At 40.1% G+C, this 24,757-nt stretch overlaps 1 protein-coding gene across 1 annotated transcript; it reads left to right on the top strand.

Moving 5' to 3' along the window:
* Positions 1 to 1,409: 1,409 nt before the first annotated feature.
* LOC142399516 (uncharacterized) lies at positions 1,410 to 24,300 on the top strand. Its single transcript, XM_075484243.1, has 49 exons — positions 1,410 to 1,481; positions 3,302 to 3,355; positions 5,235 to 5,324; positions 5,517 to 5,561; positions 5,669 to 5,713; positions 5,835 to 5,897; positions 6,018 to 6,071; positions 6,173 to 6,199; positions 7,305 to 7,364; positions 7,512 to 7,574; positions 7,649 to 7,684; positions 8,077 to 8,121; positions 8,258 to 8,344; positions 9,447 to 9,512; positions 10,278 to 10,322; positions 11,922 to 12,000; positions 12,177 to 12,212; positions 12,302 to 12,478; positions 13,272 to 13,361; positions 13,567 to 13,674; positions 13,866 to 13,930; positions 14,011 to 14,199; positions 14,437 to 14,608; positions 14,703 to 14,792; positions 14,881 to 14,988; positions 15,111 to 15,205; positions 16,023 to 16,164; positions 16,267 to 16,368; positions 16,678 to 16,842; positions 17,326 to 17,412; positions 17,621 to 17,749; positions 17,904 to 18,002; positions 18,093 to 18,191; positions 19,179 to 19,315; positions 19,480 to 19,606; positions 19,721 to 19,801; positions 19,901 to 19,999; positions 20,097 to 20,135; positions 20,533 to 20,715; positions 21,057 to 21,187; positions 21,479 to 21,551; positions 21,827 to 21,901; positions 22,082 to 22,201; positions 22,463 to 22,558; positions 22,846 to 23,055; positions 23,176 to 23,353; positions 23,543 to 23,657; positions 23,747 to 23,919; positions 24,183 to 24,300. Exons 1-49 carry the CDS (start codon positions 1,410 to 1,412, stop codon positions 24,298 to 24,300), a joined length of 4,839 nt encoding a protein of 1,612 aa, XP_075340358.1.
* Positions 24,301 to 24,757: the final 457 nt, after the last annotated feature.

The raw sequence follows: 24,757 nt of genomic DNA, 5'->3' as shown, positions 1-24,757 counted from the left end.
ACCATGGTTTTAGTTCAGCTGAGTTCTCCTTTAGTCCAGATACTGAATGTCTTCATACACGTCAGATAAACTGAAGCATTTGTTGAAAAGACATCCTACTTGTGTGCAGTTTGACCTGAAATCCTTATTGGTCTTAACTGTCATGAGTCACAAAACTTAAATCATACAAGAACATTTGCCAAACTGCGGTAAATTGGCTTTTGAGGTCTTATTTATGTGGTCTACCAAAACAAGTGATAGTGCTGTATGTGTTAGTGCAACTGTGCCCCTGTGAGCCTTGGTTTAGTGAAGGTCAGTTCTTACAAACATGCAGATGTGTTGAAGATCTGAATAAAAGGCGAGAAGTGTGTTTGTCGTAAAGTAAATAGACTTAAAAAACACAGAGAGTAAATTTTACCTATATTTGTGGCACATACTTTATTGATGTTTGACTTAGTTTAAGTGTAACTTGGCCCAGTGACTTACTGTTGATTAAGAATTTCTCTATCACAGCATGAACAGAAAGTAGATATTTTGAGCAATGGGTTGTTATAGGTCAGTCTACTTTTTCTGTAGAATTCAATGATGCATTGGACTCACCGGTGGGGGTACAAAGTCCCAGTTACTACTGGGAATCTCATCTTTCTTCTCATCAGTCTGTTGGACAGGGGAGTGTTGGCCTCAGTGCTGCCCCCCTTTGGTAATTTAAAGAAATGCATCAAACACACCTGTCAGCCAGTTAACACTGAACATTGTATGACAATGTTTTATGTAATGTTTTATGTAAAGTACTTTGAACTGTTTGTACATGAAATGTGCTATATAAATAAATTTAATTTGATTTGATTTGATTTGACAGTAACAGCTAACTTTCTCATAGAAGGGGAAAAAGCAATTATATGCAAGGATGACATTAAACATGAGAATATGCCAGACATTTCCAAAAGGATTCTGCACTATGTACAAGTAACAGTCCACCATGCACACAAACATTGACAACTCACCCAAATAGTTGGAAAGATATTTCATCAAGACTTTAGTGCATCCCATGCAGGACAATGCTCGACCAGATGCAAACTAATCTCCTGCCTCCATGTCGGTGGAAACCAAACTGTCACTACTTGTGAGCAGTGGGAGTGTGAAGAGCAGCAGGATTCTGTTTGGGGTTGAGCGCAGCAGTAAGTTCAGGCAACACCCCCCCCCATTCAAGGTCTAACTGAACAGCTTCTCGTGGCTGTCCTGTGAATATCAGGACACTTGAACCCAGATGGGAAACTGAGGCAATGATCAAACATTACCGAAAGTACAATGGTTGAGAGTTGTGACTCGAAAGCTGTGAGCAGAGGTGGACAATAAAAAAAAAGACTTAAATCATCCCTGAAGAGCCTGGGATATCTTGAACTACTGATGTAAATGCGTCAAGAAAAGCCATGGGAAAACCAGTGATCATAGTTCTTCCAGTCCTGTTTGCTGTGATGCTGATGGTGACCGAGGGAAAAAATGTAAGAAATATTTTTAGTGTTTCTTTTAGTGTTTCAAGCATTGTCGAAAGAGGTCGTTAAAGCTGAACTAATTCTGCCAACACTGTTGTAGTTTCTTCTCTTTTTAAATGTCTGCTTTCCTTTTACACTATGCACACATGGGATTAAATATGTTTGTTTGTTTTTATCTCTTTTACATTATCTACCCATACTGGATTAGCTATTCGGCAACGCTGATTATGTCCCTGTTGGTAATTGTTTTACCAAATCAGATGCATTTCTTGTCTGCTGTTTTATCACGCAGCTTCAATACTAACACTCAATATTGTCCTATGACCAAATATCCGCAATGTCAGTAAAATTATTATGAGTTATGAGTACTCATGCCTTTTACAGTAATGTCGCCTATCCTCTCTTTTTTTAAGGTCATCTAATTCACTGTGTATGGTGGAACAACGTCATTCTTTCATTTGTGATTTCATGCCGCCTTTGCTTTGATACACAGTTCTGTGGCCTGTTTGTAAGCGAAGCATCTATGCTTCTGTGACACATCCTGTATCCTGTAGAAATGTGGGATGTTTTTGTAGTCTGTTTGCTTTTTACTTCAGTGTGCGCAATAGTTATTTTTGTGGAATCTGTTGGCGGGCCTAGTAATGATAATTCATGGAGATGGAAATCTGTGAGAGAAATTTGAAAAATGACTAAGGTCTTCGTTTTCATGTTACAGCTGAGCTGCTTAAGTAAACTTTGATTGCATAATAATAGATCATATTTCTATACTTAATGATTGATCCATGTGAATAAGGAGGTCAAATTCATTGCAGTGAAATGGCCACAGTGTTAAATAAGCCAGTGATATGGAATGACAAACCACTGTTCTTCTTCAGCAGTGCACTCCACAGTGCAAAGCTTAAATGAAAATGTGATTCATATGGAATAACTTAATTATATTTGAGCTAATAGCTCATAACTGACCCATTATTTAGTCCACAGACAACCCACAGTGCAGCTAACTGTTTTCTTCATTATTAGTGCTCCACCTTGTCAGTCAGTAAACTCCAACAAGCTGCTTCCTCAGCTGAAAAGCAGTAACATTTACAGCTTTGAGATTAAAGCTCATTTCATTGAACAAAGAAGCATCCAGAACAATAGATAGAATGTAGGCCAATTGATTCAAAAGCTTCCCAAACGTCATCTCTAAGAAACCTTTCTCTCTTTATATTATGGATGTACATCATTTATATGAAAGTCAGAGTTGATGGTGCAATAAGTTGGTTCACAGAAGTTAATAGCTTAATTTAGTGTACCACAATGTCAGAATTTGTCAACATGGAAGAAAATGAGTCCAAAAAATCATGCATGTTAGGTTGATTGGCATCTCTAAATTGTCCTTAGGAGTGAGTGTGAGCGTGCATGGTTGTTTGTCTCGTTTGTCTCTATGTGGCCCTGCGATGGACTGGCAGCCTGTCCAGGGTGTACCCCGCCTCTCGCCCATTGACTGCTGGGATAGGCTCCAGCCCGCCCGGGACCCGATCGACGGATTCAGCGGTATAGATAATGGATGGATGGATGGAAGAAAATGAAACTGTTGATGTGGCAGTACTCACAAAATTCAGGGGAAACAATTCATTCAGGTTAAGTTCACCTGCTTTGCTGATCTGTGGCTGCAATACGAGAAGGAGTTGAAAGAAAATTAAACACACCTACAGTGATTGATATTAGGAATTACGGTTTGCTTTTAAAGAGGACCTATACAGGAGAACAATTCATAACCGACTAACTGGGCATTGTCATTCATTTGATTCATGTTTCACATAATATGTTTCCCTTTTCATTCTTAGTGTGTGTGCAGTGGGAAATCAAGCTGCCACTGTAGAGGAGTAAAAGGCAGCAGGGTGAGTGCAAAATTTCTTTTTGTGTGAGGTTTGCATGTTCTCCTCGTGCATGTGTGGGCTCTCTATAAGTACTCCGACTTTCTCCCAACAAACAAAAACATGTTAGTTTAATTGGTGATTCTAAACTAACCTTAGAAGAGAGTGTGAGCGTAAGCAGTTGTTTGTCTCGTTTGTCTCTGTGTGGCCCCGTGATGGACTGGGGACCTATCCAGAGTGTACCCACCTTTCCCCCAAAGCCCTGAATTGGATTGAACGGTTAGGCTAAAGAAAATATATGGATAATAAGAATAATTTACATTTTAAAGTAGAAAATCAAGTCAACCCCTTTCACAGAAATGTATACAAAATAGTCTTTTCATTACTATTTTAATATGGTGAATCTTGTGTTTGCAGTTGGTCCTAAGCAGTGGGTACAAACACAGGAAACCCCTGAAGGCTAAAACTATTTGGCTTTTTAAGTAAAAATCATTTGACTGTAGAATACTGTGCAAAAAGCTTGAGCCACCCCTCATTTCTTTAGCTTATGCTTCCAAAGAGCCACCCCAGTAGTAGACCTGAGCAATGTGGCGGACAAAAGAAGAAGTAAAAGACCTAAGAATTAATCTACAGCAGATGAAAGGTATCTCGATTTGATCTCCTTAAGAAATAGGAAAACATCCAGCAAAGACATGACCTGAGAGATGCATCTGGCCCCTCAGTTGATCTAGCTTCTGTTTGTCAAAGCCTTCATGGAAGAGTGGCTGTCTAAAAGCCATGCTTGAGGAAGAAAAACAGGGAAAAAAGACTGAGGTATGCCAATTTGCCTAAGAGCTGGAGTAAGAATCAATAGGTCTTGTGAAATGAGGAATCCTCTCCAGACTGTGACATTATTGTTGCAGTGTGTGGGCATCTTGACAGAGAACAGGACGGAAGCCAACATCAAAAAAGAAGAGCTTTGGAATGGTCCTCAAGAAGCCTGTGTGGTTTTGACTTTTGCACAGTGCAACACATATTCCATCAGTTTATGTATATGTAAGCTTTGCATATCCACAAAAATGCAGGTTGGAATGCGTTAACGTTACAGAAATAAATGTGTCTATTTTAGTGTCCTGTTATACTTAAATAGAAGAAACAAATCAATTTCACCCTCATGTAACGATTCTTCAAGTTATAATTTTGACATTCACTTTATCTAGTGAGCTGGGGACTTTCTGTGTGGAGTTTGCATGTTCTCCCCCTTGTATGCGTGGGTTCTCTCTGGCTTCCTCCCACCACCCAAAAAGCATGCATGTTAGGTTCATTGGTGATTCTAAATTGTCCCTAGGAGTGAGTGTGAGTGTGAGCGTGGACTGTTGTGTGTCTTGTTTGTCTCTGTGTGGCCCTGTGATGGACTGGCGACCTCTCCAGGATGTACCCTGCCTCTCGCCCAATGAAAGCTGGAATAGGCTCCAAACCCCCCGCGACCCGAAATTGGATTAAGCGGGTATAGAAAATGGATGGATGGATGGTCTTTATCTTGTGAAAAATCAACATATAGACAATAAATAAACAAGGACAAAATATATTCAGACAATATGATATAACTTCCAAAGGTACAGATAAGTCTTAAAACAAGGAGCATGTTATTTATATTTTTAAAAGTTGCTAAAGATTTGATTATAATAGTAAGAGTTGGGAACATAGTAATAAATATTTTAACTGCCATTAGCAAAATTGCAAAACCCATCTATATATGCATGTAGCAGTAGTTCAGTAAAAATTCAGTAAAACAGCTACATTTTACAACACTGCTTTAAAATAATAATCACTGGTAAGATCTGAATTGGCATCTGTATTTTTTGTGGTCCATCTCAGCCTTTCTTTCTCTCTTACAAACAAAAACACCTACATTTTCTTGAAGGGAGAAAAAGGTTTTCCAGGGTATCCAGGTCCTCTGGGACCATTGGGCCATCCAGGATCCATGGGTCATGCTGGTCCGATGGGACCAAAGGTAGAGTTTTAGCCAAGCTTTGACGATTGTTTCTCATTCTGACTCTCTCTATGTCTTAAGTCTAAATCTGAATCCCTTGGTTTCAAATCCTGCAGTCACAGTGATGAATTACACCAGCCTCTGTTCTAGGCACTTTTACCTACACATCTCATAGGATCACCAAGATTAATTATGGGTTGCATTCTTTGACAGGGCAACACTGGGTCTGACGGGCCCATGGGACCGAAAGGAGATCCGGTAACGTAGCAATAATCTCCAAGCATGTATCTGTTGGGTTTCCACTCCATAAAACACCAGAGTGCATTTAATTTTCGAGCATTCTTTTTTTTGGCCGATCATTACAGGGACCAGAGGGCAGAGGGGGATTTGCTGGGTCTCATGGCTTACCTGTAAGTTCCCTCCTGCTTCTATACTGTACACAAATCACCATCTGTATTATGGGTTTGAATGCTCCAAAGGATGTCTGTATACGTTTGTTGCCTTTTAAATTCAACAAAAACTTTCTGATAGGGTATCCCAGGCTTACAGGGGCCCCCAGGCGCCGCAGGGAGCCCGGGCTGCAATGGAACAGATGTAAAGCAATCTTACATTTTAATAGTGACATCAGTGATTGTTGGTGCAGAACTTTTGACCTATTCTATTTTCTGTATTTATACTTGAAAATGTTTGTTCAACTTCAACCACTGACATAAGGGAGATGTTGGACCTCCTGGTGTTCTCGGTGCCCCTGGTTTTGATGGACAGCCAGTAAGAAACTCAAATATAGAATTCTGACATGCTACACTTTTAATCAACTTGACCACAATCAATATATAACTTTTTTCCAACTTTGTTTTTTTACTTTTTAGGGTCCACTCGGTCTGCCTGGACCTAAGGTAATAAAATGTATGATATGCTACCCTTGAGCCCTTTTTCAAAAGGCTTTTGTATTTCGGAAAGGTGAAACTGCAGAATCACTAAGGAATGATTATCTTTTAAGAGGTATGGTAGGAAGATCCTGATGCACAATTATAAAAAAAAAGAATAGCCTGATGCTGCACAAACAGTTACCCTTACTGTTTCCTCAAACTCCCTGAGCTCATTTTGTACCTTTTCCATGTGAGACCAATAACTTGTTTGAAGATTCTTCTTTGTTTGTCTTTTAAACTCTAAAGTTGTGTTAATTCTCAAAGCTCATTAATGGGGCAGAAACTGCTGACAACAGTTAATGTTCTTTTGAACTTTGACAAAAAAGTCAGGTTGGTTATGCTTTTAATTGTAGATGACAGCTGCAGGTTTTACATTTGAATGTGCATCTGTAGAATCCGTGTAGGTCCGTGTAGGCCGAATCACATCTGTTTATCTGTGGACCAACAATTTGCATTTCATTGTCTGCTCATGTACATATCATGTGATGGTGTCAGGGTGTCAGGGTGTTAGAGCCCATTGAATAACTGCATAAATATACTTGCATAAATTATTTCATAGCAATAAGGACAAAATTCCAAAGATTATAAAGAGCAAAGAGGTAAAGGTGAAAAGCACACACAAAAGCTGCACTGGACAATTAGTTATCCCTTAACACTCCACCACAAAGCAGATTTTTGTCCACTTTCACTTCTGTGTTTTCCACACCAGTATTAGAACAAAGGTAAAGTACCAACAATAGCATCTACACAATCAAGGACAGCTCAGATTATTCCACATATTTCTGTGAGAGCAGTCAAGTGGCAGCTAAATGCCATAAGATTTAAATGTGCTTTTGCAAAGCTCTATTGCAGATAGCCCGAAGAAGTATGTATATAAGCTTTAAATTAATGCCCCCACCACCTCCCAGCTTTTGTTCTATGATGCCTCTGGGAAACAAGCAGTGGATGCTCTGACTGGCCTTGTTTAAGATACAAAATGCAAGTAAATAAAATGTGAAACAAACAAAAAAAAGATCAAACAAAACTAAAAAGACGAATGATGACATGCACAAAACCTGCATCTGTTTTACAGGGTGACTCCCCTCATTCAAACCCAGGACCACCTGGGCCACCAGGGAGAGATGGAAACCAAGTAACTTTTTAAGTCACATTTGCACTAATAAAGTCTGTTCCATACAATGAGTTTTTATAGGAAAAACATACTGCCATAAACTTGAGATGCAAAAATTCTACAGCAAGAATTTCTACAAACGTTGTGCAACTGTTCCTTTAACTTCAGGGATATCCAGGTTCCCCCGGACAGCATGGCCGAAAAGGGGACCTCGGACCAAGGGGATCTGCAGTGAGTCAAGTCTTAATTTTAGTTCCTTTGACAAAAATTTAATGTTATGCTTGATATTACTGTTTGTATTTCAGGGGTTACAAGGTCGCCCAGGGGAAACTGGATCTAAGGTAATTCTGAGGAGTGTTACTTATTTTTGACATGCATGCTCAAGGTTGACCACTTATTTCTGATAATATGTCTCTTGAAAACAAATTCACACCTGCAGGGCCTTTGTTTGGTCGGACTCCCTGGTTATCACCACCTGGGAAAGACTAAGCAATTCATTTGTTTAAGCTCCTTCTGCTGGCTTGCTGTAGTGTTGATTTATCAGCATTAACATTGTGTGACTATTAACATGCTGTGACATCTCCTAGTTGCTTGTGAAATATGCAATTATAGTCATTTTGGAAACAGGATTAATGTCAGGGAAGGGGCACTAAAGGTGTTTTGTGGGGTGTAGTATACAAAGATGTTAAATCTGACTGTTTATTTATAACAAGTTATAAATTCCATCCTGCAGGGCCAAGAAGGCCCCAGTGGTGTCCTAGGATCTCAAGGACAGAAGGTAATTTTAGGTTCTATTTAGGTAAAGAGTAGATTAAAAAGAAAAGTATAACATTGTGCCATTTTTTACTCTTTTTATGTCATTAAATGATTTGATCTTCACTGAGATGATCTCGATTTCTCTTTGCTTGACACAGGGGACACATGGGACACAAGGCCCACCAGGCCCACCTGGGCCATGGGGTAGAATAAAGGAGCTTTTCTCTGAGAGTCTGGTGTTAAAGGTGATGTCATTGAAAAGAAATTTAAAAAATTTTCTCAGAGTGGTGTTTCCTGTTTGTTTAAGGTAACAAGACATTATGGCTGTAATGGCAAAAGCCTATTTGAGACATTGCAGGCGCAGTGGAGAAAAGACAGTTCTCACCACACTAGCAGCTTCACACATTAAAATTAATTATTACCCCAGTGGTATCTCACCTCAACAGCTGGACATGTTCCAACTTTAGTGGTGGCTGATTGAACAGCAGGTTTTCACACAACCTCCATCTTGCTGAGGTTTAAAATGGTGTCAGTAGCAGAGCCAACAGAGGGAGATGTACTTTTAGAAAGAGAAGTAGATGAAAAAAATGAAGCCAAACTTAACTGAAGCTTTAACTGAATGCTTCCAGTTCATCTAATAATAATTTAGTTAACTCTTGTGACTTCTATGGAGTAGAGTAATACATGTCTAATAATGTTTAATAGCAGGTGTTGCAGATGTATTCTTGGATATAGTTACACGAGTTTGCAGTGATTCAGTTCCACGTTACTATCTTTATCGTGTTTGTGTAAACCTTGTGGGATTTTAAGCTGATTTCACAAATTATTTCACTTATTTTGCCGAATGGTCTAATACTGTAATCTGCAGATGAAAGGGTCAGGGCCTATTTCAGAGTTTTCAGAGTTATTGGACTTCTCATAAGTAACAAGTCTAGAGAATATTTAATCAGCTGCTCTAAAAAGAAAGATATAGTCAGTGCTGAAAAATAACAAGAAAAGAGAGATGTAATCTACACAGTGTGAACAAAAGAACAATGAAGATATAATAGTTGAACAGAAAGCCACTTAAAAGCAAACTTGAGTCATTCTTTGACAGCATGCACTATTTTCACAGATGACCAGACAGCATTGTTGTTATTGTTAGCAATAACCTGAGGCCTATGTTTCAGAGTGTAAAGGGAGACAAAGGAAATGTGGGAGAAAAAGGCTGCAATGGTGAGCAAGTAAGTTCCTCTTTAAGAGCCACACAACAGTCTCTGACCTAGAAACTGCACTTTGGGAAACATTTCCAGGCTTTGAAAGGAACATACTTTTCTAATTCTTGTCTTTATGTCAATCTTTCACCAGGGGGACCCTGGTTATGGCTCTGAAACAAAAGGAACAAAGGGAGATGTAGGAAACCAGGGCCCAGAAGTACGACACAGCATCACCCTACTTTATTCATTCCTGTCATCTAGTGGCGCATTGAAAATACTCTTTTATCTGTCTGTTGCACCATGTAGCTCCCAATAAACAAACGTTTTCACTGCCTTTCACTGCATTGACAATCCACAGTTCCACTGTAGATAAAGAATAGAAGATGATCAGCAGAGGGCAGTGGTGCAGCATTAAGCTCAACCGAACAGAACTGATTATGCCACTATAACAGCACGAATAAACATTCTCAGTCCAAATTAAATCACACGGTATATTTATAGCCACACTCCTGAAGCTCCTGCTTTTGGACCAAAACTTTGACAGCAATTACTCTGACAAAACTATAGGTGCTGAGCTTCAGTGCACCTACAGAATGTGTAGCCTGAATCCACACACACATGGATGCATGCAGCATCGTAATGCCCTCAAGAGGGCCCAAACGCCTATGGTCAGTCTAATTTATCTCTCTGTGAAAGTTCTAAAATTAATTTAAAAAAACTGATCATCAAAGAAAAGAAAAGCCAATGTAATTGAGCCCCGTGTATCTGAAATAAAATATCCCTCGAACCAGATCATCCTTTCTGAGGATTTCTAAAGTTTCGTAAGTTGATATTAGGCTGTGCTTGGCACAAATAATGATGAAGTATGTGTAAATCTCTGTTACTATGATGTGGCCCAACCAAAAATAACAATAGAAAAAAGGCACGGAGGTCATGGTAAACAATAGAAACACAATCTAGTAAATCCTTGTTGTCTTTACAGGGAAAGCCAGGGAAGGATGGTGATCCAGGACAACCTGGACATAGGGTAATCAACTACTGAGAGCATGTTGTGTGCAAAGTCATCATAATGTTGCCTACAAGTTTGTGTGCATGTGTGTGGGTGCATGTGTTTACTTATTCATACAACTTTTGAATTCAATACAATTCTGTTTAGGGAACGCCTGGACCCAGGGGTGATGCAGGATGTAAAGGGTCACCAGGATTGACGGTCAGTCTTCAAGCAATCAATTTATCTATCTATCTATCTATCTATCTATCTATCTATCTATCTATCTATCTATCTATCTATCTATCTATCTATCTATCTATCTATCTATCTATCTATCTATCTATCGCAGAACATGATCCTTTACTGGGTTGATTGTCTGGATAACTCGTTGGTTTTATTCACCGATCTTTAGGGTGAAAGGGGAAGTACGGGTCCACTTGGTCCACCTGGAGAGGTAAGTTTGTATTACAGTATTTCTCTATTGGTTTGGCTTATTTCTTGAAACAGAAATTACATTCTCAAAACTCTAAGATCATTTGGTATAACACTCTTATAGTTCAGCACAACACCATAGCTAACCTGCAAAAGCACATATATCACCCAAAACTGTTCACCCATGCTTCAGACCTGATTTATTTCCCATGTAAAGAGTCAGTGCAACCCAAATTTCAAAGATCTTTCTCAATTGCCTAGGCTCATTTCTTGAAACAGACCGGACGTTTTCAACACTCTTTAGTACTTTTTGCAAAACTAAACTGAATGGTTCAGCAAAACACCATGGTTCACCAGGAAAAGCTCATATCTCCCCCTAAACAGTTCACCCATGTGTCAAAATGAAGTTTCTTTCTCATTCAAATAGTCAGTGCCCCCGAAATGCATTGTCCTTTTGGCATTGTGTGAGCACTACAAGTCAAAATGTTTAGATGTTTTGTCACTATGGCATAGGACTACATAACAGAATACAATAGTGTATAAAACTGAAGGAAAACATTTTCACAGAAAGAGTGGCCTCAAAGCACACACAATATATTCATACCAACCATTTTTATTCACACAAATACTGTGAAGTACGTAACTTCCATACAGTATAGTATTGTAGAAGGAAAAGAAAAATATACATAGCACACATATACTGTAATATAAACACAAACAAAAAACAAGCAAAATTATGTGGCCTACAGTACTGTAAATAAATGTAAATTAATCTGCAGCTTACAGAAAACACTATAGCAACACTTTACTGGTCGCTGTCGTCCCCCTCCCGCTCACCCTCACCCTCCCCCGCCCCTCCCTCATGACCACTGTCCTCACCCTCCTGGCCGTCCAGACGTTGCTGTCTGTCTGGCCACAGATTCTCATCAACATCGCAACGTATATTTTCCCTTGCAGAGTGTTTTTGCAAATCTACATTTGATATAATCAAACATCTTTAAAAATCTTTGCATGCAAGAGAAAACTAGACATAACATGTCAACTTGAACATAATTGCAGAGGTTGACATTAAATAGCACCATGAGATTCTTTGCAGAGTAAGAGCATTTAGCAGACCACCAAGATTAGCATCCACAGATATGATCAAATATGGGGATTGAAATGAAATTTCGGACATGCCCCCTTACGTGGTCTTGTTTACAGATATTTAGACCTGAGCCACGGAGAGGTGACAGGGGAGATCCCGGTCTTCCTGGGGATCCTGGGGTTCCTGGACAACAAGGTAGATGAACGGGATGCTCTATGATAAAAAAATAAATGAAAATGTATGAGTTGATTAACAGATTGGTACAGCAAAGACTAAGGTCAGTGTCTAACTTGAATGATGTGATTTGTTATGTTAGAAGAATGAGCGTTAGAACTTTGTAAAACAAACCAATTTATATGTTTTTGTTTTAGGTGTTGTGGGACTTCCTGGTCCTGCTGGACCTCCAGGTATGTAGATAAGAGGCTATTTATACCAATCTTTCTTTCTGCGTAATTATCACCAATATATATATCATAGCCCTTTTTGATTTATTTAGGCAATGACTCTGGGATTGATATGCCAGGCCCCCATGGTTCCCCTGGTCGTCCAGGCCCCAAAGGTGACCCTGGAGAGCCTGGGCGTAATTACACAGGGTCACCAGGTCCAGATGGGGATATTGGTGATCCAGGGCTTCATGGGGATCCAGGCCCACCTGGTCTCCCTGAAGATAGAAGTAGGTGAAAATGTTGGTCTTCAAAAAGGTTTAGTTATCAATCACTTCTAGTTAAGAAAATGCCATAAGCCATTAACCTTCTTATGATACTACGCAATGTTTTAGGTTATATCAGTCTTTGATATACATACATATTTTTTGCTGTAAGGCTTCAACTATCTTACAGTAAAGCAAACTTAAGGGAGAGCAGCCGGTATAGAAGACAAGAGTGAACCTGGGACTTTTTAATTCTGATATTAATATGTTAAAAGGGGTTGGTAACCCCTATGAGAGCACTTAGACTGTTTTATTGAAACATCTTTATAGTCATGTCGTGGAACATATTCCAGCCAAGATTCAAACCAGAAACCCTCCTGTTGTGAGGCGACAGTGCTAACCACCACACCACCGTGCAGCCCATGTTGAGCATTATAATTTAAATTTAATTTGTTCTCGTTTCAGGCAAATGTGTCACAGCTGAAACATGTAATAATCTAAATTGCACTGAAACTCATTTAATGCAACCTTTTTTCTTGTTATCATTTTGTGTGTGCCTGTGTTGAGCAGCATTTCTAATTCTCCATGATCAAAGACTTTGGGGATTTCTGAAGTTCTAGGACACACCAGCTTAACTTACTGTAGAATGACTCATTCATTACACATGCCTGGGCTGAGTATGCAGGACCGAGCTACCATCGGAGACACAAAGTCATTCTGACAAAACGGTGTCAATGAAAAGGGTGTAGTGTAGGGTATAAATGTGGCAATGTTGTGCAAAGGAAACTAATTCACTTTGCTGTTGTGTTGCTCATAGCTAACAGGACTGCAAAGGGTCTCCCTGGAATAAAGGGAGTGAAGGGTTTACCTGGGCCAAGGGGATATGACGGACATTTTGGAAAGAAAGGTTGGAAATTTGTGTAAATTGTAAACTGATAAATACTATCTAATTAGTTTACATTTGTATCACCTACTTGTATAAGCAAAATATTATGAGCATTTATTACTAACAGCGGTTTATGCAATCCTTTAAAATTTCCAAAAAGCATGAAATAGCATTGTTTAATGAAAAGCAACTAATAGAATTCCTCCCACATTTATGCACTGTCCAGGAGAGAAGGGGGAGACTTGTTACTTGTGTACTGGATTCGGACTTCCTGGATTTCCAGGTCCCCGTGGTCCACCTGGCCTTCCTGGTACCGATGTGGAACACACTCATTGTAAGTCGCCTTGGATAAAAGCATCTGCAAAATGACCGTAATGTAATGTAATGTAATGTAATGTACAATTATTCATCTCATAAAAGCACACAAATTCCACTCATCTGACATTCAAATTGACTTTTACTGTATTATTGGAGAGCATAGAAAATGTAGACATTTAATATAGACAGGTTTCTGCTGTCACTCAGGCACTAAGCAAGGAGAAAAAGGTGATCCAGGCCTCCCTGGACCTAAAGGTTTACCTGGACAACTAGTAAGACAGTGTATTTTATTTACAAAAGTATTCCTCCTTCTTATTTTCATTTATTTATTATAAACACTTAAACTCTAAAGGGTCTCAGTGGAGCAAAAGGATTGCCAGGCTCTCCAGGACAGAAGGGAGACCCATATTCCTATGACTCCCCTGGGTTGAAGGGGGGGAAAGGAGACCCAGGGCCGCCTGGCAGACTCGGTGCCAATGGCTTGCCCGGGCCTCCTGGATTACCGGGTCGCAAAGGCAGTCAAGGGCTTCCCGGAGATTCGGTAAACCCATTTCTTACTTGGTTTTTTATTTCTTTTTTAAGGAACATCAAACCTGGAAATATGGAAATTAGCCTTATGGCTACAATCTTGTATATTTTGCATTTTGTTTTAAATGCTAGTAATATATGCTGTCCCTTTGTTAAATAAATCAACTTGAAACATTTGACTCTTCTGTGCTTTTGGATTCTCAGATATGCACAAGATCTATGTCAGAAAGTAATCATGTCTGTTTTCTAGGATCTCTATCCTTGTGCAGAGGGAAATCGTGGATTGCCAGGTCCACTGGGGCCCCCAGGCAAACCAGGAGCAATTGGCCTCCCCGGCCCAATAAGATATGGACCTGCTGGACCTCAAGGGATTAAAGGAGTTATTGGGGTACCTGGCCTACCTGGACAGCCTGGAATTCCAGGTGAAGAAATGTAAACTCTGCCAGAAAACACTAATATAACAAGACAGAAGTAGACAGATTGACAGGTATTCCTTTCACCATCCTTCATTGCTAGGCCAAATAGGAGAACCTGGTCGATGTATCATTACAGAGCTTTCAGGACCACCTGGATTTAAAGGTGTGCCTGGCTCACCGGGAAGCCCAGGTGAGTATTGGTGGATGGATGCACTGTCTTCGAATCACCATATGACGGAGGGTGGTATATTCTTGTATGCTTTCCATCAAACATCCAGGTAATCAAGGGGCAGCAGGTACTCCAGGATTACCAGGTTTTCCAGGAAAAAAAGGAGAAAGAGGACATCTGTCTTCTCCCGGAAGTCCGGGACTCCCAGGACAAATAGGTAATCCAGGCTAAACAAAGCATGGACTTCTTTTTTTTTTTTGAGAAAAGAAATCCCTTTATACACGTTAAAATTCTTCTTAATGGGCCATTCACATTTGTATCACTGTGGGTGTTCTTCAGGTGAGAAGGGGCTGCCAGGTGCCCAAGGCCCTCCAGGTAGGGGTTTTCCTGGGAAGTCAGGTCCACAAGGCTCTCCTGGTCCTCCAGGACAGAAGGTCAGAAGCACAAACAGAATTTTCTGCAAAGACAGTTGACTATATTGACACTTTATTAAATATTGTAAAGCACTTTGCTCAGCATCTTGTTAAAAAAAAACTAGAAAGTACACTTCTTTGTGGTGGAGAGAGAAGATCTATCAAAAAGGAATTGTTCAACATTTTACTGAAAAAGGCTTTTTTTTTTCTTATGCAGAGAAACAAATGATAGGATTAATGTCTCTCTCTATAAAGTAAATATTTAGCTGCAGTCAGCAGTATTGGCTTAAGCTTCTCTCTGTTAGAAACAAAATCTGACAACCGGAACTTCCAAAGCTCACTAATTCTCCTGAGTCTTCTCATCATTGTGAGGATGCCTGGGAACCATAGGAATTCAGAGAGTGTGTTTACATGGCTATTTGCATGCACAGTTTTGATCATATTCTGGACGGGATGTTTACATAAGACATGAGAAATGTGTTCTAGTCATATCCCTGTGTAGAAAGTTATTACAGTATCCAGGTCTGTTACATAAGGTGATTAACCCCCCCCCCCCCCCCAGATCTGGATCGGAACACTTTGAAGGAACTTCTTCAGATTACGCACAAATAACTAATATTCACTCAGGAAGACCAAAAGTCAAAGGTCAACAATGTGATATCAAAAAATCTAAAAGAATTGTCTTGCTTGTATCATTCAGCACTATCACTAATGACAATACAAGAACTTTTTTTTATCATTTGTTGCACTAATCTTGCATGCCTATAATCTGATATATAGTGTAAATACAAATACTAATTTCTTTTTTCAAATTCCTTTTTTGTTTCCCCTTTCTTAGGGTGAAAACGTCCTTGGAAATCCTGGCTTTCCAGGCCCCCCAGGTGAAGATGGTGCTCCGGGGGCAGCAGGTGATCCTGGAATCACTGGCTATTCAGGGAAGCCAGGACCAACTGGAGAACCTGGGTCTCCGGGAGAAAAGGGTACTTATATTGCAAGTATCACACTATAAAAAACACAAACCGTTAGAGTTCCTGACATGTACATTCATATTCTGTCTGTTTTCTGTATTGTGGTTCATTTAGGAAGGAAAGGTTCTGTGGGCCCTCCAGGGCCCAATGGCAATGATTCATGTGTGCCAGGACGAGAGGGACCACCAGGACCATTTGGTAATCCAGGTCATACAGGTCTGTTTATGGATTTGGCAGACACTTTCATCCAAAGCAACTTATTTTCATAAGGCACAAGATAGGCAGGTAGCGTACTGGGGGTAGGGGTCAGGATTCAAACCCAGGTCACCCACATGAAAGGCAGCAATCTTACCACTACACTACAATGTTAAGTTCATGGATGTTCTACAATGTCAGTTTCAAAAGGTGTGTAGAATTTGTGTTGAAGGTGACAGGTTTAAATAGCTACTGCCCTCTCTAAAACTCCAAATTTTCCTGTGCTCCCTACTTTCATATTGTCATGTTTCCATGTCTTCCTTCTCCCAGGACCAAAAGGCTTGCCTGGTGAAAAGGGAAATGTGGGTTTGCCTGGGTTTGGTCAGCCTGGCCGTCTTGGTAATCCTGGTCTTCCTGGATTATCAGTGCCGGGTCCACATGGGCCTCCTGGACAAAAAGGGATTAAAGGACAAAATGGCCCGCTTGGTCTCCCAGGTATGGCATTCTTTCTATTTTCTTGTACAAAATCTGATCTGAAAATCTGTGAAAAATCAGGCAACATCGAAAGAAAACCTTTGAAACACCTTCAGACGGGAGAACTATTGCTTACTTTAAAGTTTTTCTTTCAGTAAGTCCAGGCAAGTCTTTCTTTGGGGGCCAACTCTTTTGTCAAGAAAATTGATGACTGTGCTGCTTTATTGTCCTCGGTAGGATGACAGATCCTTCTCAGCAGAAAAAAAAAAATGACCAAAAGGGAGATGCTTTTTAAGGGGAATAGGATGAAAGCTTGTGACACATTTTGTTTTAGCACTTTCAATTCATAATATGCTATTTCATATTTTGGATGTCTTCATTGTTCTACATTGTTGAAAATTGCCAAAAAAGGACAAATCTATAACTAAGTGCGGTCAGACTATTTTACTGGTACTGTACATATGTTAAAACTCGTTTCTGAGCCTTCCATTTGGGCTTTGATAGGATTGAGAGGAGATCCTGGACCTGAAGGAAAGGTGGGACAAGGACGAGAGGGATTGCCAGGGGTTGTAGGACCAGCTGGTCAATTAGGTAACACACATATATGCAAATACACACTGTCACTTTTATGTATCAAGCAGACATATGTAACATCAAACAAAACGGAAGAAAGTTACAAAATGTCAAGTGAGATCACAAACAATGTAAGTCTCAACCTCTGTGTTGATGGCAATTCTTTGAAGATGTATGTATGCTTCTCAGCTGGGATTAAAATTAAATCCCTAATGACGGTTTGTAGGTGATCTTGGCCCGGCAGGAGCCAAAGGAGGCCGAGGCTGCCCAGGCACGATTGGTGACCCTGGCCCCAGAGGTCCTCCAGGGCCCACATCATCACCACCTGGCCCACCAGGGGATTCAGGACAACCAGGTGCAATTCATAGTGAACCCTTTTTGTGAAACTGTGATTTCACAGCTAACTAATTTGAGATGGAGATACAACACAGAATATAATCATGGCTTTTAAAGATGTTATTCATTATGTTATAATTCAAGATGGTATTGCTCTAACTCTATTCTGTCAGGTCAGCTTGGTCTACAGGGTCCAAATGGTGAACCTGGAAGTCTTGGATCAAAGGGATGGAAAGGAAAAGAGGGACGATCAGGGTGTCCTGGAGAAAGCGGTTTGAAATTCGTACTAGTTAGTTTTTCAATATTTTGTGTACTAAATCTCTTTCATGATATTTATGACATTTTAACTACAATGTGCGTAGGTCCCCCTGGAGAACCGGGCATTGATGCACCAATATACTTACATGGTATTCGAGGACCTCCTGGAGAACCAGGAGACTCAGATCACAGAGGACCTCCAGGTAAGACCCACTTTTTACCCCTGGGCCTTAAACTCTTATAAAGAAGATTTCGTAAAAATTTACCTTCAATGTAAAATTTAAACTCTTCTCAATGTAAAAATTGATCATTTTCTTCAATGTCTTCTGATATTTGACCATCACTGTACAAAATTTTGCACATTCATGAAAATTGACCTGACCTTGAAACGGCTTAAAAGTTGTATATACTTAAAGATCAGGATACCATCGAATAAGAGTCTACATCCACATGATTTTACACTTTAATTTATAAAGTGATGTTGACCACACATAAAAGGTAGAACTCAAACAAGCAGACGCAGTTCAGCATCCAGACAACTATTTTATAGTTTGAAGATACAAGAGAATCTTGCAGTATTCATAAAGGACGTGTTTGGGATTGAAGGACCTAATAGCAAGTTTTGCATGTCAAAGGTTAAGTATTTTCTGAATACTACCCCATCATCAACAGATCAAGATTAGTCAAGCAGAGCACAAGATTCCAGCCCTTACAACAGAGACTGACTGACCCCCTTTCATGCCCCCTTAGTTTTATTGAATTAAAGATCAAGACACCCATAACAAGTGATTTGTTACATTCTCAAATATGCCAGCATGATGAGGACAATTTTGGCTTATTCTGTGTCACGTTTCAGAGTGGTCATTCAGTTACGAAGCAGATATGAACAGTTTTTTCAATTTTGAAATCTGAATTGTCATTGTTAGATTTTTGAATGAGAGAGAGAGATATGATTAATGTTATCTAAAAAAAATGTAACCAGGTAAAGAGGTTTTTATTTTTATTTTCAACTTTTTTTCATTGTCATTGAAATAGCAGGTTTAGCAAATACTTGTTGAAAGCAGTGCAGCGTAGCCTATTTTCATGCATTTGAACACTACTAAGGAGGATCTTTCATGTGCAGTAATGGTTATTTCCTTAATGTAATCTTGCCAAAAAATACTATAGTTGTTTGTGTTAACCCCTACCAGGGCCCAAAGGAATAAAAGGAGACCTAGGAAACCCCGGGAGACCGGGAGCAGATGGTGTTCCAGGTCAAACTGGTTGCAAAGGATCTCCTGGAGAACCAAGCTTTGGATATGGACCACCTGGACCGACAGGACAAAAGGTGGTGATGACCAAATATATCTGATTAATGCATCAGGGCCTTGTCCCATCTGGTAAACTAATAAAATGAACATGAATTCAACACCATGAGGTATTTGTTAACAAAAATGTATTTATTGATAATTTTCTTTGTTGTTCTTTGTTTATTCAACCTTCTGTCCTCAGGGTGAACCAGGATCAAACAGTACTACCGTGCTAAAGGGTCAGAAAGGAGAACCTGGTAATGAAGGGCCAATAGGTCCGCCAGGAAAACATGGAGCCAAAGGAAACCCAGGACCTACTGGAAAAAATGGTGAATAATACTTGTCGTTCTATCTCAGAAGCTTTGATGGATTTGATGTTTTCTTTAAAAAAAATTGTAACTTTACCTCACTACCCAACTCTTGTCCATACCCTAATGTTCAAGGTTCCCAAGGCTATCAAGGCCTGAAAGGCTCCGATGGTCCACCAGGAGTTAAAGGTCGACCAGGACCGAACGGACTGCCAGGCAGAGTCCTTTAATTTTCTAATCAATAAGGATACCACAACATTTTTACCCCAAATCAGTAAAAAAATTGATTTACTGTCTACAATCTGTTGGCCTCAGGTACCCCAGGCATGACAGGTAAGAGTGGTGACTCTGGTCCTAAAGGCAACCAGGGCCAGGATGGGATCCCTGGGCCACCAGGGCAGAAAGGGGACACTGGTAGGACAAAACCTTGTAAAATTGTAAAATGTTTGTCCAGTAGTTGGCTGCAGTAAAAGCTAACCTATTATACTGTATCTCTTCTCTGCAATCATAGAACGAAAGGCAGGGAAACCTGGTGAAAAAGGTCAGCCAGGTGAGTGACTGGTCAAAAAATTCAAGTTACCTTTTGATTTTGTATATACAGTACTCAGTTATTTATCTTTTTGGAAAAAAAAATGCTTTTGGATCCATTGGGTTTTCTTTGCTTTCAAATGTTTTGCACATTAGCAAAAGCTTTTCTTGAATTTTGAAGATGACACTATGAGTAGTGCTGTTACTGTGAACATCAGAAAGATGGGGAACACTAGGCAAATCTTTAAAACTGAAACCCTCTCCAAACATAAATCATATGAAAGCCACTCCATTCACTGATGCTATACTATTAGGTATGTGTTGTATTGGACTATTGCAGTGACCACTCTGACTCCCAATTAATGAAATTGTTTCCTCACCACTGATTTTTACTTTGTCCTCTTTTTTTTGTCCTATAGGTTCTCCTGGAGATCCTGGACCTCCTGGCATGTCTACCACAGGAAGTCCAGGACCGATCGGAGACAAAGGACCTCCAGGCCCACCTGGCGACTATGGCAAAAAAGGACAACCTGGAAGAGAAGGGACATGTGTTCCTGGGCCTAAAGGAGATCGTGGATTACTTGGTAAACTTGGGAACAAAGGTGAGGATGCGCTGCTGTTGGACTAAAGGATCTCATAACGCCTCATATAAGTCCACAATAACAGCTCTAAACTGTTCATGCTGCACGTCTTTGAAGAACAAGTGGCTTACAACCAGATGTTGTCATGTATGTTTTCCCCTACAAAGGTGTTTTAGGTCTATTTTGATATATTAGAAATTCTTCACACAAACAAGCTACCTGCACATTTGCTGTCTGTATAATTTGGCCTTTGTTCTTGATCTCAAACAGGGGGAACTTTGATGTTGAAATATAAGAGCCCAGTTGTTCTAGTTTGTTTGTTTGTTTACTTTCTTTATCAATCTGCCTGATTTTCAATATAGGCGACCCTGGCCCACCTGGCCCTCCAGGCCCCTCAATGCCAGGGTTCAAAGGAGAGAGGGGGGACCCGGGTCTTTTGGGACTTCCTGGTTCTCCAGGGACCCCAGGGACTCCAGGAGATCAAGGACCACCTGTAAGAAAGAATTTGCTTTGTCATGAGGGAGGAGGCTTAACAAATATTCTGATTAATATTTTTACATAAATATACGCACTTAACAAATTAGGTCTAATTTACTTTTCAAGAAAGGTTCTTGAAAAAGGACTAAATGTGTGTATGGCAGCGCATGTAAAAAGTTTTTTTCATCAGTATTGTCTGCACATCAAACAAAATCTATTTTGGTCACTGCAGTATAAAGTGCTAAATCTTCACAGCAAGACTTACATTCTCATCTTTGACTTTTCATTGTTTCATTTCCCACTCCAGGGTCCATTAGGCAGACCCGGAGACCCAGGACCAAGAGGAGATAGGGGTCCCCCTGGAAACACAGGGGCTCCTGGTAATCTATCATTTCAGATTTAGTCTTATTAGGCTAAAAAGAAATTCCAACCCCAGACAAAGTGTGATCAAACACACAAGAGGATAATAGTCCACACCAGATATACATTCCCATAATAGAGACGAGCAAATGGAACTGAAAACAAAGGAGACAAGGAGAAATAAAATTTATGAGGAATCAGTTGATGTTTTTCAGTAATTCGTGAAAAGCTGGGATTTTTGCAATAGGATGCAAGAACAAGAAAATGTTCTTAATTTTTTTGCACTGTGTTTTAGGTGACAAAGGAGACCCTGGATACATCCCGGGTTCTTGTGGTCTGCCTGGAAGAAAAGGTTTTCCTGGACCCCGAGGTGTGGCTAGAACTTTTTTTTACTAGAATCAATAAATGGTGTATTTCACCACCCTAACACAGAGCACACTACTGTTGTTTTTGTTTTGTTTGTAATTGAGACATTTTGGAACATGTAGCTATCAAGCATTGGTGACATATATATTGACTTTCTAAATCCTCACTTGCTGTGTATTTACAGGCCCCAAGGGTAAAGCTACATGTGCAAAACCTGAACCAGGACCTCCCTGTCCTCCTGGTCCTCCTGGCAATCAAGGACCCCCAGGTTTCATTGGACCATCAGGACCAGCAGGACCACCAGGTTAGAATTATCTCTGTCCATTGACTGCAAAGCAATTTTAAGATGTTTTCACATGTTTTAGCTTCTGTCTCTAAAATTCTACTCAGCAATTAAAATTTTTTTTTAAAAATGACATGCCACTGACAAAAAAAATAGAAGCTGATTGTATGTTTTGGGATGTATTCTGCCCACTTGATTGTAAAATTTTAACGAGTTTGTCAAGTTCCACGAAATGTTTTTTTCTTTGAACTGCTACTGTGACGTGGAAGCTTTCTATCTCAGGCAAGCCAGGTGTCAAAGGAACCCGTGGAATCAGCCCAGATGGCCCACCTGGATTCAATGGCCACAAAGGGGACAAAGGAATAGCAGGCCTGCCAGGTATGTTCATGTGTATGGTTTATGCGTGTGGTTACCAGCTTGAAATGCTCTAATTCAATAAAATACCACACTGTGGTGCAACAGTTTGGTGCTGTAATAAAATTACTGAGAAAATCCAGTTCAGTTCAATTTCAAGCTATCTGTGGCAATGTCATTAGCTAGATTACATTATGTTAACGTTTTCTGGTCAGTACACTCCTGAGTCCAACACAGTGACTTAGAAAGTGACAAAAAGTGTAGAACTGTCCCCTCCCCTTGCCCACATGATACTTTGTTGTACTATCCAGGTCCAGAAGGCAGACCTGGAAACTCAGGCCACAAAGGTCAGACAGGCTTGCCTGGCAAAGCTGGTCCACGTCATATTGACAGTTTCCTGATAGCCAGGCATAGTCAGAGCATCCATGTCCCTGACTGCCCCACTGGTACCAGTCTCATCTACTCCGGTTACTCCTTCCTCTTCATCAGTGCAAATGAGAAAGCTCATGGTCAGGACCTTGGTAAGAAGATGGAAACCATCTCATCCAGAAATAATGTTTACCCTATGCATTATATGCAGATGCATCTTTACTTGGGCCCAAATAGGACTATATTCTCTGATTTCTCTTGTGGTTTCCCAGGCACCATGGGGAGCTGTCTCCCTCGTTTCACCACCATGCCCTTCCTGTTCTGTGACACGGAGAATACTTGCCGTTATGCATCTCGTAATGACTACTCATACTGGCTGTCAACCGACGAACCAATGCCTGCCAACATGGTTGCTATCACAGCAGACAAGCTGGCCTCCTACATTAGTAGGTGAGACAAGAGTGCACACACACACACACAAATTTATTGCAGAACACTTCCTAACAAAACATACAACATTGATGTTCTTTTTATTTAAAAGTGAAAATATACATGTTCAGATTGGCTATCATGAGCAGAAAATTTTCACCTTCTTAAAATTTTCATTCTTTTGGATGTCTGTGTGCATTTATGGCTTAGGTGTTCAGTGTGTGAAACCACCTCCAATGTCATAGCTGTCCACAGCCAGACATCTCTGACACCTAAATGTCCGAGAAACTGGGAATCCCTGTGGACTGGGTACTCATTTGTAATGGTAAGGAATCAAGTATTTTACTTCCTGAATCCCAAGATATTGTCATATCCCATTTCCCATTGTTTTCCTTTACTCTTCAATCAACATAGCAAACTGGTGCTGGGGCAGAAGGATCATCTCAACCCTTGATTTCTCCTGGCTCATGTCTGGAAAATTTTCGCCAAGTGCCCTTTATAGAGTGTCATGGCAGAGGGACATGTAATTACTACCCTGATTCCTACAGCTACTGGTTAGCCTCCCTCAACCCAAACAACATGTTCAGGTAAACTGCTCACTTCTCCGGGTCGCCAGTGGTGGGTGTCTCTGCTTCACAGTTTAAATTCCTAAAGTAGAATTTCTTTAGCTTTTGCTTCTTTCACACAATGTCTTCCTGAACTCAATGCTGTTCCTGAGGCTTTCTCATCCTCCCAAGGAGAAATACATGTATTCTCAATCTAAATCTATGTTGGATTGATTTTTTTTTAATTGTAGTTACATTTCTAAAATGGTGTGTCTGTGTGTGTGCTTTTTTCCTCTCTCATGCAGTAAACCAATTCCCCAGACAGTCAAGGGACCTTCTCCACAAAGTATCATCAGCCGTTGTCAAGTCTGCAGAAAACTGCAGCAATATGGCACAGCTCACAGACCCTTTTTGAAAGTATAAAAACGTGAGAAATGACATACAGCAGTATTTTAAATGTGTGTGTGTGTGTGTCGGGTGTACTTGCTTTTGAAAACGGTGTGTTCATGCTGCAAATCCATGTGTGTAGCATCTTTAAAGATGAAGATTTTATTCCTTTATGCCTTACAGTTGTTTTGTGCTGCAAGTTATTCAAGTGTTTCTGTTTCCTCTGACAATTTGATTCAAATTTTCCATCTGTATTGTCTTACTCTTCCAAAAAATCCAGGGAAATAATGAGAACAAGGCGTTCTTGTCCAAAACAAATCTGAGTTGGGATGATGTCTAAGTTAATTAGTTCTTTATTGTAATTTCCATGTAAGATTCCAAGTGACCTGCCAGGACTGTTGAAGTCCAGTCAGTGAATGATGTCGCTATTAACTGAGTCGCCATTAATGACACTCATTTTCCTAAAACAATTAGATGTTGTAAATGTGACGTG

The sequence above is a fragment of the Odontesthes bonariensis genome, chromosome 14 (genome assembly GCF_027942865.1).
Source record: "Odontesthes bonariensis isolate fOdoBon6 chromosome 14, fOdoBon6.hap1, whole genome shotgun sequence".
Classification (NCBI taxonomy): Eukaryota; Metazoa; Chordata; class Actinopteri; order Atheriniformes; family Atherinopsidae; genus Odontesthes; species Odontesthes bonariensis.
The sequence above is the reverse complement of the archived record's forward strand: the minus strand, read 5'-3'. Positions and strand labels throughout refer to the sequence as shown.

Coding starts and splice junctions, on each gene's coding strand:
- LOC142399516 (XM_075484243.1), top strand. CDS start 1,410: ATGGGAAAACCAGTGATCATAGTTCTTCCAGTCCTGTTTGCTGTGATG. Junction 7,575..7,648: donor TCGGACCAAGGGGATCTGCA/GTGAGTCAAGTC, acceptor TTTGTATTTCAG/GGGTTACAAGGTCGCCCAGG. Junction 17,750..17,903: donor AGGGGATTCAGGACAACCAG/GTGCAATTCATA, acceptor CTATTCTGTCAG/GTCAGCTTGGTCTACAGGGT.